This window comes from Copadichromis virginalis, linkage group LG20, assembly GCF_057382275.1.
Source record: "Copadichromis virginalis isolate Kocher_CV1m ecotype Utaka linkage group LG20, C_Virginalis_male_GT1.1, whole genome shotgun sequence".
NCBI classification, from domain to species: Eukaryota; Metazoa; Chordata; class Actinopteri; order Cichliformes; family Cichlidae; genus Copadichromis; species Copadichromis virginalis.
In genome coordinates this window covers 29,422,889-29,437,524 of record NC_140637.1, presented here as the reverse complement: position 1 = coordinate 29,437,524, position 14,636 = coordinate 29,422,889, and the positions used below count along the sequence as shown (strand labels likewise).

General features: G+C 41.7%; 2 protein-coding genes across 4 annotated transcripts in view; one reads left to right on the top strand and one right to left on the bottom strand.

Annotated features, from left to right (window-relative positions):
• Positions 1 to 7,158, bottom strand: part of magi3a (membrane associated guanylate kinase, WW and PDZ domain containing 3a) — a 106,616-nt gene extending 99,458 nt beyond the window's left edge. For both annotated transcript variants that reach the window (XM_085442754.1, XM_085442755.1), the window contains exon 1: positions 5,893 to 7,158. In XM_085442754.1, coding sequence (XP_085298880.1) covers positions 5,893 to 6,199 — 307 coding nt within the window. In that variant the 5' untranslated portion in view covers positions 6,200 to 7,158. The remainder of the gene's footprint in view (positions 1 to 5,892) is intronic.
• Positions 7,159 to 7,995: 837 nt separating this feature from the next.
• LOC146685088 (tyrosine-protein kinase STYK1) lies at positions 7,996 to 13,133 on the top strand. Of its 2 annotated transcripts, none has more exons than XM_085442838.1 (10): positions 7,996 to 8,176; positions 8,338 to 8,421; positions 8,724 to 8,867; positions 9,026 to 9,199; positions 9,286 to 9,467; positions 9,561 to 9,644; positions 9,847 to 10,064; positions 10,225 to 10,265; positions 10,404 to 10,500; positions 11,024 to 13,133. In XM_085442838.1, the coding sequence occupies exons 2-10, from the start codon at positions 8,373 to 8,375 to the stop codon at positions 11,193 to 11,195; spliced, it is 1,161 nt and encodes a 386-aa protein (XP_085298964.1). In that variant the 5' UTR covers positions 7,996 to 8,176; positions 8,338 to 8,372; the 3' UTR covers positions 11,196 to 13,133. The 2 variants fall into 2 exon arrangements, with proteins under 2 accessions (XP_085298964.1, XP_085298963.1); XM_085442837.1 differs by having other exon boundaries at positions 8,999 to 9,199.
• The last annotated feature ends 1,503 nt before the right edge of the window (positions 13,134 to 14,636 follow it).

The following is a 14,636-nucleotide window of genomic DNA, read 5'->3' as shown; positions in this document are numbered from 1 at the left end:
CCTGCTACCTCCTGCTGTTATTTTCCGATACAGGAGGCACAAACACTTCTTATCGTTAAGCTGGTAGCAGTGCTCAGCGTGGCAAAACAATGATATTGTTAACTGGTGATGAGAGAGAAACAGTTAGCTGTTACCACACAAACTGCTTCACCAAAGCTATGCAAGAAGTCACTCATTAATGAATTAATAAAAACACACAAGCTTAATGTTTTGTAAAAATGAATGAATGCTTTGGTGCAGTCTGTAACTGCTTTTAATGGCTCACAATTTTTTGCTTAACTATATTTCATTAGTAGATGCCTTCTCTATATCTCTATATCTTTCTCAGAGGACACAAAAACCCCCAGACAGAATCGTACATTCACAGTGAAAAATATCTTGGATGATTTGACTTTCTCGGTGCAAATAAGTGTTAAAAAATGTCAAAGCTTCATTCATGTAGTGCAGCAAAACAGGTTGTCTTAACAAATACATGGACAGTTTAGATCCTGACATCATCTAATAGGAAATGGGGCTAAAAAGGTAGAGATGCATCACTGTTGCAAAAACCCCAAGGAATAGTCAAGTTGAGTAAAGGAGGCAACGAGTCTTAAAGGAAAAAACGTGCAAGTTTTTCTGTGTATGTTTCTTCTCTGCCGGTTTCCACCAGCAGTAACCTGGAGACACTGCTGCTGCTGACATCGCAGCATGACCACTCAGTGAGTAGAAAGAGGCAGTCTTGGTGAATCAGCACACACACTCATCTCCACTGCCTTTGAACATGCCTGCCAAGTTGTGGCGCCTGCCAATGAAAGGTATGGCTCATATGAAGATGCTATCTTTGTTGCTGGCCAGTTCATTACTGCAATGCGGCTCTACGAACAGGACTGGCAACGTAGAATGAAGTTGAATCCCAGTTTGCTAAACTTCTCGGGGGGGGAGTTCTGACATCTGTTGAAGATTACAAAATTTTAAAATTATGCAGAAATCAAAGAATTTAAATAAGTCCTACTATGCAAACCTACACTGTCCCTGTTCTGTCATTTTTTTCCCCTTAACATTGAACAGAGGAGGAGAGGAATGCAAGATGATGTAGGCAAAAGTGAACAAGGAGACTGTGAGATAGTGCAGAGTTGTGCTTAGGAGGAGCTACTGAAGGAGAGGGCTTCACTAATAACTGAAGGGGCTTTGCTACTAAGGGATGGAGGGAAGAAAAGAAGAGGAAGACATGTTCTTCATCCATGGCAAGTGCTGTCATCTGGGGAGTTGAGCAAACCATCATCCCATGTCACTGATTGGTGTAAAGGCAAAAGGTGCAGAAGTTTGGACTGGGGAATGAGCTGGGATTCCAGCCAGTAGGAGGCCATGATGGATGGATGTGACTTAAATGTAAAGATGCGTACACTTTAACAGGCATAGAAAAAACCCAATGAAGTAGAGACCGCAGAAACTAAGGGTACCAATAAAGCTCCTTTTGCACTTGTAACACTGACTGTGTTTTATGGCACTCAGATTGTAAAGAGAAATCTAATACACTTCAAAGTATCTGGGTATGCAAAAACTTTCACCTTCTTTCCAAGGTAAATTCTAGGACAAACCTGGGCTTCACAGTAGACGCACAGGGAAAAAAAGCAGCAACTGGAACCGAAGTTACATTTACCATGGGGAGAAGGAGCCACAGAACCAGACACACGCTGACAGCTCGTCTCAGCTGGGTTAGAGCAGCTTAGTCGAAGCTCTGACTGAACCTGTGAGGGAATCACATTAACACAAACTGTGCGCTTAATGCTCCGCTGTACTCCTGATGGCACACGTGTGAGATGTGAAACTCGATGTTACACCGGTGAGACAAAAAAGAAAAGAAAGTGAGAGTCTCTACTTTAGACATGAAAAAGGAGCAAATTACCAAGTGAGGCTAACGTTGGTAAAGAAATCCAGTTTTCAACAATGTAATGAAAAAAAAAAGACAACTAGAAAACCTCCAGTGATTCGGCAATGGATTCCAAAATCAGGAACATTTAAAATAGTCAAGACTGTCTTCCTGTAAGACAATCTACAAAGCCATTAAATAGATGGAAACAGCTGGAATTACACTAATAATAACTTTAACAGACAAAACACCAAACATTATGAGCTTCTAAGATTTGAGGATTTGGTTCTTTTCTGTGTCATAACAGAAAACTGAATATCTTTCGAATATTTCGAACTGTCCCTTTGATCAAACGGCACATTTCAAGACATCACAGTTAGTTTATGGAAATAATCATAGGCCGAAAAATAACACCTTGACTCATTCAGGAAAATAACATAATTCAGTCATGAACATAATTATTGGTTGCAGCGCTAAACATAAGGTGCACTTAGTAAAGGTGCTGAATTCGACATTTGCTCAGCAACAGCCATAGCATCAACTACACGCATGAAAGCACATTTTCAGGTAGTCGTCAAAGCAAATTAAGAATGGAAAGTAAAGCATTTCATCATATTAACTCACTCCTGGAAAGCACCGAGCATCACAGGTTAGTGATATATGACAGCGTAAGAAGATCCAAGGAAAAAGGCCTAACAGGTGGAATAAAATCCACTGAAATTATCTCCTACTTTATTATTGAAGTTTATTGTTACAGGATTGCTCATGGCAATGTCTTCAGGATTCTTTTTTGGCTCATTAGTTAAAATGGGGGTTACATGCATTAAAAAGGACTTTATTGTTCAAATCCTCAAGCAAGATACCCAAGGTGCTTTGGATAGGCAAGCGTGAGGAAGCTCATTTGACATCACCACTCCCGTATTATTAAGTGGAGTGTGTTTGCACTGAATTACATATTTTGAATACTTCCTTCCTCCCAACCCACACACACCCACCCCGACACACACACCCACACAGACAAACAAACAGACTAGATCGCCGGTGTTTTTGATTTATATGAAGAAATGTTTAAAAAACGCTTCTCTGCAATAAAAAGGCTCATGTGGCATCTCAAGATACCTAGCTGAAGCTTAATTCATCTGTTGTATGAACAAGGAAAAATATTCAAAATCAAGAAAAATAAAAGACTTCATTTCTGTTTCCTTTAAAGAAAATGTCACTTTTATTAACACCTTAAGTAAAAGGTCCAGCAGAATCATCCCCCGCTTTATTGTAATGTTATACTTGCATTACTTATATGCGGGTACATTTTAACACCACATTTATCACAAGACTTTCTAAGTCTAAAAGAGAAATGTGTTAACTGAGAAAACAATTAGCACTTTGAAATGTGACAATCTAAATCTCGCCTCCAGAAAGGTTTCCACGTGCTTTCCTTAGACAGAATTTCATGACACTGTAAAAAGTGAACATTGGTCTTATCATCATCATTATCCATCTGTGAGACTTTAAAAAAAAAAAAAAGAGACAGAAAATTTTCCAAGAGCCTTTTTTTTTATTTATTTTTTTTAACAACTTCAGTTACAGACCTGATTTGTAACTAAGGTGCTTCAGGACCTGGGAGGTAAATGGCCCATCCATTAAGCTCCATGAGGCAAAAACAAGCAGATCTATGTCTGTTTACAGCATTAATCAATGACCTGCCCACTCACAGGTCTCTAAACTGCGACAGGTAACGGCCGTCACTACCTTTCTACTCTCAATCGTCCCCTCAAGGTTACTGCCTTGCTCAGCTCTCAGGATGGGAGCTGCATATTGAGTGCATTGGCTGGGCAGGAGCCAGAGGACCACTAGAGACAAACTTCTGTTTTCTGTCTTGATGGCAGAGGCGAAACATCAACAACTCTCAGCTTTGATGAAAAAACAAAAATGTTATTTGATTTTAAAGCTGCAAAACTGTCGTGGCAGAAAGGTAACATTAATATTTGGAGTTGGGACTTCGTCTTGTAATTGGAAGGTTGCCTGTTCGAGCCCCGGCTTGGACAGTCTCGGTCGTTGTGTCCTTGGGCAAGACACTTCACCCGTTGCCTACTGGTGGTGGTCAGTGTCCGGCAGCCTCGCTTCTGTCAGTGCGCCCCAGGGTGGCTGTGGCTACAATGTGGCTTGCCATCACCAGTGTGTGAATGGGTGGATGACTGGATGTGTGAAGGGCTTTGGGGTCCTTAGGGACTAGTAAAGCGCTATATAAATACAGGCCATTTACCATTTAATATGATCCAGTAGAAGGGCAATGCAAGATTGTTAAATTAGTAGTAGGAAGAGGAGCGCATAGATGCAAGAAGATTAGGAAAAAAGTATCAAGGCAAAAGTGAGAATGAACATAAAAGATTAGATATGGTAAAATATCAGAGGTGATGGGAAATAGCAAAGTGTAGCGATAAGCCATAATCGGCTGTGGGGTGAAGATAAGGTGAAGACAAACTAGGCAACAAGAAAAGATGGAAAATTTCCATCAGGTAGACACCTGAAAAATTATTCCTTTTCTAACTTCTTTTACTGTTTGCTCTGCAAGCACAAGGTAAACATGCAATAATGTACTATAACATTTTTTTCACTGAAGGGGACAAAACCTAACCTAAACAACCACAAGATCCACAGCTCTGTACTTGCATGTCTCCTCTCCTAACTTTGCAATCTCGTGAGAATGCAAGTTTACAAGAATGCCAGTCGGCTAACATATGATCTGGTCATCAGCCACTAGTCATCCTGGCAGGCAGCGGCCATCAATAATGGATGATGCATGAATTAATCATGGATGAGGGGACAGATCTAAACACACAGTGAGGTCCCATGGGGAACAGAGGAACTGATGGTAAGCAGCCTAGAGATGAGCAAGTGCAGCTTGAACATCACTTAAAATGCATTACGTAACACAAGGTCAATAAGAAATGTTTGCAACAGTGTAGGTGTTGAGAACTGACCTAATGCAATATATATATATATATATATATATATATATATATATATATATATATATATATATATATATATCTCACCAGTACATCCAAGAATATTAGAATTGATACTTATGTATTGTAATAGAAACCAACTACAAAGTAAATATAGTCAAGTGTGTGTGCAGCATTCTGGCAACTAAAGTAGGTGCATGTGTGTAATTGATCCAATTAGACTCATTCTCACCTTTACAATGCAAGCGAAATGACATAGTCTAACAGGGCAAGGTAACCATTAACAAATCCCTTGCCACTATTATGCCTCCATTTACACTCCTTCAGTTGGCTAGTTTGTATCCGGTATGTTTTTACACATATAATACAGTGGCATTGATTAAGCATGTATGTGCAGGACAGGAAGAATTATAAACTACCGCTAGTAAGTAAGATAACAACAAAGACAGAGCCAATAAGTGCACTATGAGCAGATCTACTGAACATAATATATCAAATATTTGAATAACAGTGTATATTTACCTTCATGCATTGAATTATGAGTCTCTTAATGTGGAACACACAAGCTCACAAGTGTAGATGTGACACTTGTGCAGTGATAAAATGAAGATTATGTGTATTATGCGAGTTCATGCAGAGGCCTGTGACCTTAATGGGGGTTCGTGTCTTATCTTTGAACCATGCAGATGTGGAGAAGATGAGGAAGCATGGTGAAACACAGCATGCCCTTTACAAATGCTGTCTGGCAGGATTTTACTCCAGTAAAGGGGTTGTGTAAATATGAGTCACCACATGAATGAATGAAAGAATGTGAAGTATGCTGATTGACAATTTAGATATGCTTAGGCCAACTGAAAATACAAGGCTGACCTGCAAGTCTGCTTCCAAATATAAACCAAACGCACACACGCACACACTTTAACACAGGCTACCTCCTCATCTCAGTCACACCAGTCCACAGTTCTTATTTTCAGGTTCTCATTTTCAGGGGGGAATTATTTTAAAAAACACGTGTCAGGTTTATTTTCGTATGTAAGGATGTCATAGTGATTTAAAATAACATTGGACACACACCTGGTTTCACAGTCTTCAGGCGGACTGGCTCCCGAAAGTGGCGGATGACAGCCAGCGTGTCTCGGTTTGTGAGTCCGCTCACGGGAGTGCCATTAACCTCCAGCAGAACGTCCCCAATGCTGGGAAGCCTCCCGGCGTGACACACCAACGCCTCCGACACTATGTGTCCAAGATAGGGGAACTCTCCCAGCTCAGCGCCACCTCGCACCTCCGCTACAGTGACCAGCTCCCCGGAACCTCCCCACGAGACGGTGCACTCCTGCACTTTACTTGACCAGTGCTTCTTCTTTTTCAGTGTCTTGGACATTGTTGGTAGATGTTGAAAACCTATAGGGAAGTCCAAGAACGATTGTCCTTCAAAGCAACAACCGCTTCAAAACCTAAGACGCAATGACGCACGGAAAAATCATTGCCGATTAGAGAAGTTAATGATGCTGCTGCCTTGTGGTGTATTCCATCTCGAGGAAAACAACTCTTGGTTTTTTGTTTGTTTGTTTGCTTGTTGTTTTTTGCTCAGCTGCTCCTGAGAATCAAATATCCTTCCATTGACTTATCCGAGCATCACCTGTCCGCGACTGGAATGTGAGACCAGCTGCGTCAGTGTCGCATTGAAGCGGAAAGTGCTGATTCTGATGCTGGGGCGTCTCGATCCCACACCCCAGTTCACAGCAATGTGCGGTTAATAACCAACAGTAGCTTCCCCCGCACTGTTACACCCCGATATGTGTTACAGAGCAGGACGGAACCGGCGAGTCCAGCAGTTTGCGCGCACCAGTGCCTGTCAGAAAAGCGTGGGGAAAATAGCATATATCCCACTCTGGACTTCAGGAAACGCCAGCACATTTGACAACACTGACGGAAATAGTTTATTTAAAAAATAAAATAAAATACAGGAAAACGTGAAAAAAAATGGGTTTATACGAGGTTCATCAGCTGCTGAAAAAGTCCTCTGTCACTGACAGTTCCTCATGCGAACCCACTGAGGCAACTTCACCCTGCGCACCTGTCCTACTCGCCAGCACTCCTCCACGGTGACATCAACAAGGCAGTCCTTAGAAACGGGAAAACACACCTGGTCCTCCCCCGAACTCAGCGGTTATCGGTTATCTGATCCTTTCAAAACACCGAAACTCTGCTCGTTGCGCCTCGTCGCGCGCTATGCGCTCTCTCCTGTTTTTTCCAGAAGCACAGCTGATTTTTTTTTATTCTGAAAACTATGCAGCAGCATGCAACAGACGTGATCCGATTAGGCTTCGCTCCATAACTTTTTTTAATCGTTTTCCGTGTTGCTTTTATGACGGCAGGCAGTTCTGTCCAATCGGAGATGTGGGAGGCGTTCCCAAAGCGCGTATATTACGCCAATGGTGAATGGCAAAGGGTGGGAGTTCTGTGAGTGTTTTCAGTCCGTTGCAAGGCGGAGTTCCCCCTTGGGGACGCGTATTTTCACGTAGAACATGCTTGCAGATAGCCAGAGATGGGTAACCTATCTCTGTGTATGACCTTTGGTCTGCGGTTTGGATTTTTTTCTCCAAATTTCTTTGTATTCCTATTGCAAAGTGCAACAGCTTCTGAGTGATTCCTGAATTTTACATGGTTGCTTTAGGTCCGTGAAATGCGTTTGGAGATCTGGAACTAGGAAGGTTGTGTGTCGGTTAATTGTAGTAGTGGTTGTTGATTTTTTGTGCAAGTCTGCCCTCTTGTGGTTGCCAACAGACTGAGGCTGGCATGTCATCCAAAGCGCCAGCTGGCAACATTCACTTGTAAAACTATTAGATTTTAACTAATCTTACACATCCGATGCGATTAATTATATATGAATATAGTAAATAAACATCGGCGTTAGCGCATTTAAATATACATTTTATTTAAGCTCACTAATTTAATTTTTTTTTACCTGGTTTACCCCTTTTTCTTAACGCCCGTACCTGTTATCTACTTTGTCTTTCATATTTTGTCTGATGAAGCAGAGACACATTTCTTGTGAGATGTGTGTGTGTGTTCATCACAGTTTAGTGACTAACCTGTTTTGGTTGCATTAAGTGTGAGCATGACTCCTGTTAATGTTATCGTTTCTGTTGCTTTGCTAATAATTAACAGTCAGTCAACTTTCCAGCGCCACTCTCCGGTCAGCGCCCTCACAGTGCCGAGCCTGTATTCTGAAAAGCCGCTGATAACAGCTGTGTTATTATGATTTCTTTTCTCTTTTTTCCCCACTGCTGTTAATTTTTATATTATAAGGTCTGTAAATGTTTGTTCACCCGCACAATAGAGCCTCTGGTGTCAGGTAGGAAGACTAATTTTTAACATTTAGACTGTGCGTTGCTCGTTTTTTGTTTTGTTTTTTTCATTTTCAAATGACTTCAAAGTTAATTAGTTTTACTCAACACCGGAATAAAAATTCTCGACTGGCAACCCTTGAATTGCTTTTGTTGATACGGTCTGCAGATTCTCCCACATTTGAGAAATGCGACCTGCTCCTAATGGACGTGGACACAAAATGTAGCAATGACACCTCTCTCTGTCCATCCTGTAAGTTTTAAACATGATAATGATTGCATTGCTATTAGCTGGAAGTTCATTTGCCTTGTATACACGACAGCTAGAGCATTTGACCCCTTCCTGATTTCTTAGTTTGTTGCATGTTTGTCACAAAGACAAAGATTACCGGGGTAAATACAAAATGCAGTTTTTAGATGATGGTGTAATTTCTCAAGGGGGAAAAAGCTATGACAAACGACCTGCCCCTGTGTGAAAAAGTAATTGTGAAATGGTGAAAGCAACAGCGTGTACTTTGAAATGTTCTGAACCTGCTTCTTTAACTTGTTTTGTAGATGAAGAGTCATCAGGCACACTTGCCCTCATTATAATCCCTTCCCTGTTGGCTCTGAGCACGGTGTTAGTGGTGGCTCTCATTTTTTATACTCTATGTAAAAATAAAGAACGACGACACAGGACTTCACCTCATTTTAAAAATGGTAGGAGCTGCAATAACTATATGTCAATTCATTAAAACAGCGTGAAATCCTTTAAAAATCTAACATATTTCTGTTTGAGTGTCTCATAGTAATGCCAAGTGCTTATTTACTTATATTTGCCCTTGTATCAGGCCAGCAGATTGTATCCCTGTCTACAGCTTCTGTAGGTCCTCCAAAGGTCCCGGCAGCTTTAGATCCCTGGGAAATCCCAGAAGAGTGTGTTCTTGAGGGACTAGAGTTTTGGCAGACTGGTTGCTATGGCCCCATTTGTAAAGGTCTGCTGAAGAAGAAAGGTGGAGCCTCTTCTGTCGTGGTGGTTAAGTGCCTTCGAGGTACTGTATAAAGCTGATATAAAGCAAGGGTCATCACTGGAGTTAAGCTTGTCCAGTTTTTATTCTATTAATTTAATCCCATACAGATGCCTCTGGCAAGCCTGAAGCTAAAGAATTTGTTGAGTGGCTCCTCTTCTGTGCTTCAGTGTGTAAACATGAAAATGTGGTGCAGATGCTGCACTGTCACACCAAACGTCTACCCATGTACCTGGTTTTAGATGCCTACAACCCAGGGAATCTCCTTCACTTCCTCTGGACACTTAGAAATGTAAGTGATCCAAACCTTCTACCTATTCAGTGGCAAAGGCAATCTTCAATTATTCAATGTATTGCAATGACAAGGACTTATTTTTAACTCCAGAACAATTTAAGCACTGCAGATCCCTCGCAAAACTTCTCTGAGAGGTCAGTGTTTCTGGTGGCAAAACAGATTGCAGCTGGCCTGGTGAGTCACTTTTTTTAGACCAATTATTCCCAACACACAACTGGAATAAAACGAGTTCATTTTAGATGTCACGCCCTACAGCAGATGACATTCTGCCATTTCTTCCCCCCAAGATGCTGGAAAGTGTTGTTTATCTTGAATCTTGAATAACTGTTGCAACAAAAAGATTGACATGTTTAGCTGTAATTGGATCCTCCTCCAGGATTACCTGATGTCAGAGCACAGGCTGGTGCATGGTGATGTTGCTGCCAGAAACATCTTAATTGGCCCAGGCCTCTCGGCTCGAGTATCTGGCCTGGGCGTGGCATTTGAAGGACGCAAAATGGATTCAGCAATTAGACAAAGGGCAGCAAAGGTGCCATTGAAATGGCAGGCTCCAGAGCGGATTATGATGCTGCTCAGTATCGACAGAAGCGACGTGTAAGGGCAGAGTTATGGCTAAGGAAACAAAACAAAGACACACGATATATATTTTTTATTATTCACATTTTTTGTCTTTGCTCTTGTATGTGCATTACATGCTTTAAAAATCATGTTTCTATGAGTCACAGTGTTTTGTTTTGTTCTCCCCGCACACCAGGTGGTCATTTGGAATCCTACTATATGAACTGATCACTTTAGGTAAAGTACTGTCATCTTATCTGCCAAAGTTTTATAGTACATTTCTATCTTATCTTAATCCAAATCTACTAATTACTACAATCAAACCATTAACAACATTACAGAGCTAATAAAAAATGCTTTTTTCCCATACCTCAGGATCCCCTCCATACCCTGAGCTGAAGCCTTCAACAGTGCTTCCAAAGCTGCAGGCGTCTTATCGAATGAAGAGACCAAAGAACTGCGGTGGACTTTTGTACGTGTAATTCACCTAAAAGCAAGCAATAGACAGGGACGTATGAACAAATCTGTATGGAGTGTGTGTGTATATATATATATATATATATATATATATATATATATATATATATATATATATATATATAAATACATGCATTAAGTACAGTATAGTCAAAGTCAGTTCAAACTCACAAAAACTGCATTAAGATTTAAAGTCCCTGCAATGAGGATGAGTTAAAGATGCAGTTTGCAGATTTGATAATAATTCAGATGACAAGATTGACACTCGTCTTTTCATGTTTAATATAAAACTGCTGCAAGAAGCTATCAGGCTTGTCTAAGAACCAGCACCTCTAAAGCTCACTAATTCACTCAGTGTTTGCTCAGTGTTTACCTCTAACTTTAAAAGTCTTTGTGACAGGCTATCCAGGATTGTGATTGGTTAGCTTCATATGATAAGCAGCCATGACAGTGATACTGATTTGCTTGTGAAACAGATGAAACGCAGATGAATTCTAAATGTCTCCATATGTATTTAGGTATGACCTGATGAAGTACTGTTGGATGTGGAGCTTCAAAGAGCGACCAGCATTTTCAGCCATCATCAAGCTGTTTGAGTCCTCGCTGCACATTGCTGATACAACACCGATTTGTATTTCTGAGGTCATTGACATAACTGAATATAAGAGAATGGCAGGACTGATCGAATAGACCTACGCTCATCCGCCACTTTCTCGGGTATACTTGTTGTTGGGGGCAAAACAACAGGTGCTGGTTGATGCAGTTATTGAATCAGCTAATCACATGGTAGCAACTCATTAAATGTAGGTATATAAGAAATAGTGAAAAGTCTTTCTGAAATTCAGACCAGAAGAAGAATCAGAAGAAACTATCACATTTTGACTTTAAACATGATATGATTGCCAGATGAGCTGGTTTGAGTGTTTTACTAGGATTTTACTATTTTACTAGAAAAATAAAGATACCCAGTGGGGGTGAAAATGCCTTACTGATGACAAAGGCCAGAGGACAGGTTGCTTTGAGATGATAAGAAAACAGCAGTAACTCAAATAAACTAGCACAGCCAAGGTATGCTGTGAAGGCACAATACACCAAACCCTGGAGTGAATGAGCTGTAGCAGCAGAAGATCACACCAGGTGCCACTCCTGTCAGCTCAGGAAACTGAGGCTACATTTCACACAGTCTCTCCAAAAGTGTACAACAAAAGATGGAAAACTGTTGCCTGTTTGATAAGTGTCAGATTTTGCTACAAAATTTAAATGGTAGGGTCAGAAGTTAGTAAAAAAAAAAACCTCTAAAGTGTGGATCCATCCTGTCTTGTATCACCTCGATAGCCTGCTGGTGATGTAATGGTGTCGGGCGTATTTTCTTGAAACACTTTTGGCTCCTTAGTACCAGCTGAGCATCATTTAAAGGCCACCTGAGTATTGTTGCTAACCATGTCAATCCCTCTATGACTACATTGTGCTTGTCTCCTAATGCCTGCAATGCTGAAAACTTCAAGTCATCTCAAAAATGTTGTTTTTGAACTTGACAATGAGTTCTCTGTATTCTAGTGGCCCCCAGTGGCCACTAACTCTAAAACCAGTAGAACACCTTTGGGGACGTGATGGCCCAGAAGACTAGCATCATACATGTGCAGCCAGAAAATCTGCAGCAACTGTGTGATGCCATCATATCAATATTGACCAGAATCTCTGAGGAATGTTTCCGGCACCTTGCTGAATCTATGTCATTAAGAACTCTGAAGGCAAAAGGGTAAATTGTCCAGTGAGTGTATGGTAAATATGTCAGTAACATTCACATTAGAGATCAATCACAATTTATTAATAACCGTGTATGGGTTTAGTTGAGACGTTGATAGCAATCCGACATGGTAAAAGTGACTACAGGAGTTCTAACATTTCCAGTTCAGTAAAAATATAATGAATCAAGACAATAATTCCAAGTATTATTTTTTTTATTAATACAGCCTTGTGGTCAAATTGTACAGATCTAAAAGCACAGATTTTAGTAATACTTGAGAACTTTTCCACTATCTTTGGGCAAAGTACAGTTTTTGTATCTATAATGCTCTTGGCATGCAGACATTAATTACTGTGACTTTACAGTTTCAAAACCAGAAACACCCAAACAGAAAAGCTGAATCCACCAATGAATGACAAGTACATCTGCGCTCAGTTCACTGTCGATTTTAATCGTAACACTGGTTATCGTAAACCATGTCGAGAATGAACTACAGTGATTTTAAATCATAACTGAATCAGAAGACATTAGTTCAAGTTCAAGTTCAAGTTCAACTTTATTGTCACTTCAACCATATACAGTTTAAAAATACACAGTGAGGCGAAACAACGTTCCTCCAGGAACCAAGGTGCTACAAGACAAGTTAGTGCAAAAAAAATAATAATATATAATATATCTAGTAATAATATTGTGCAAAAGAGCATTTACAGGTTGGTGTGTGCGATGGTTTGGTGGTGTAGGTCAGTGTGTTTGCGCTTTGTGTTGGTTAGTCAGTCCAGTCTCAATGTTTTGAGGTATTTGAGTTAAGCTGAGTGATAATGTTAGTGTATGTGTGTGTGTGCGTGTTTATCAGTCAGTCCCTTTTTGCTGAGGAGACGGATGGCTTGTGGAAAAAAGCTGTTGCACAGTCTGGATGTGCGTGCCCGAATGCTTCGGTACCTTTTTCCAGATGGCAGGAGTGTAAAGAGTGTGTGAGAGGGGTGTGTCCGATCAGCCACAATGCTGGTGGCTTTGCGAATGCAGCGTGTGGTGTAGATGTCCTCAATAGAGGGTAGAGAGACCCCGATGATCTTCTCTGCTGTTCCCACTATCCGCTGTAGGGTCTTGCGGTCTGATATGGCACAGCTCCCAAACCAGACAGTGATGCAACCGCTCAGGATGCTCTCAATAGTTCCTCTATAGAAGGTGGTCAGGATCGGTGGTGGATGCCGGGCCTTTCTCAGTCTTCTCAGAAAGAAGAGACGCTGTTGGGCTTTCTTGTGCAGGGAGCTGGTGTTGAGGGACCAGCCGAGGTCCTTCTCCAGGTGTACACCCAGGAATTTGGTGCTGTCAACGATCTCCACAGAGGAGCCGTTGATGCTCAGCGGTGAGTGGTCGCCTCGTGTCCTCCTAAAGTCAACAACCATCTCTTTTGTCTTGTCAACATTCAGAGACAGGTTGTTGTCCTTACACCAGTCCGTTAGTCTCTGCACTTCCTCTCTGTATGCTGACTCGTCGTTCTTGCTAATGAGACCCACCACGGTCGTGTCATCAGCGAATTTAATGATGTGATTTGAACTGTGTGTTGCTACACAGTCATGAGTCAGCAGTGTGAACAGCAGAGGACTGAGCACACAGCCTTGTGGGGCCCCAGTGCTCAGTGTGGTGGTGCTGGAGGTGCAGTTCCCGATCCGTACTGACTGAGGCCTTCCGGTCAAAAAGTCCAGGATCCAGTTGCAGAGGGAGGTGTTCAGGCCTAACAGGCTCAGCTTTCCGATCAGTTGTTGGGGGATGATCGTGTTAAATGCTGAGCTGAAATCTATGTACAGCATTCGGACGTGTGAGTCCTTCTTGTCCAAGTGTGTCAGGGCAAGATGGAGTGCAGTGGAGATGGCGTCGTCCGTTGAGCGGTTATGGCGGTATGCAAATTGCATTGGGTCCAGTGAGGGGGGCAGCAGGGTCTTGATGTGTCTCATGACGAGCCGTTCGAAGCACTTCATGATGGTGGGTGTAAGTGCGATAGGGCGGTAGTCATTGAGACAGGACACAGAAGACTTCTTGGGCACGGGGACGATGGTGGTGGCCTTGAAGCACGTGGGGACAACGGCACTGCTCAGAGAGATGTTGAAGATGTCGGTGAGAACATTTGCCAGCTGATCAGCACATTCTCTGAGCACTCTGCCTGGGATGTTGTCTGGTCCAGCAGCTTTACGTGGATTGACTCTGCGTAGAGTTTTCCTCACCTCAGCTGTAGTGAGACACAGGACCTGGTCGTTCGGAGGAGGGGTGGTCTTACATTTGTTTTTGTTTTTTTATTTCTTAACAAAGATCTTGTGTTGTAAAATTGTGCTCCACTTGATTATCATTGCTTCAAATAGCTCTTTAAGGCAGAATAATAGGGATAA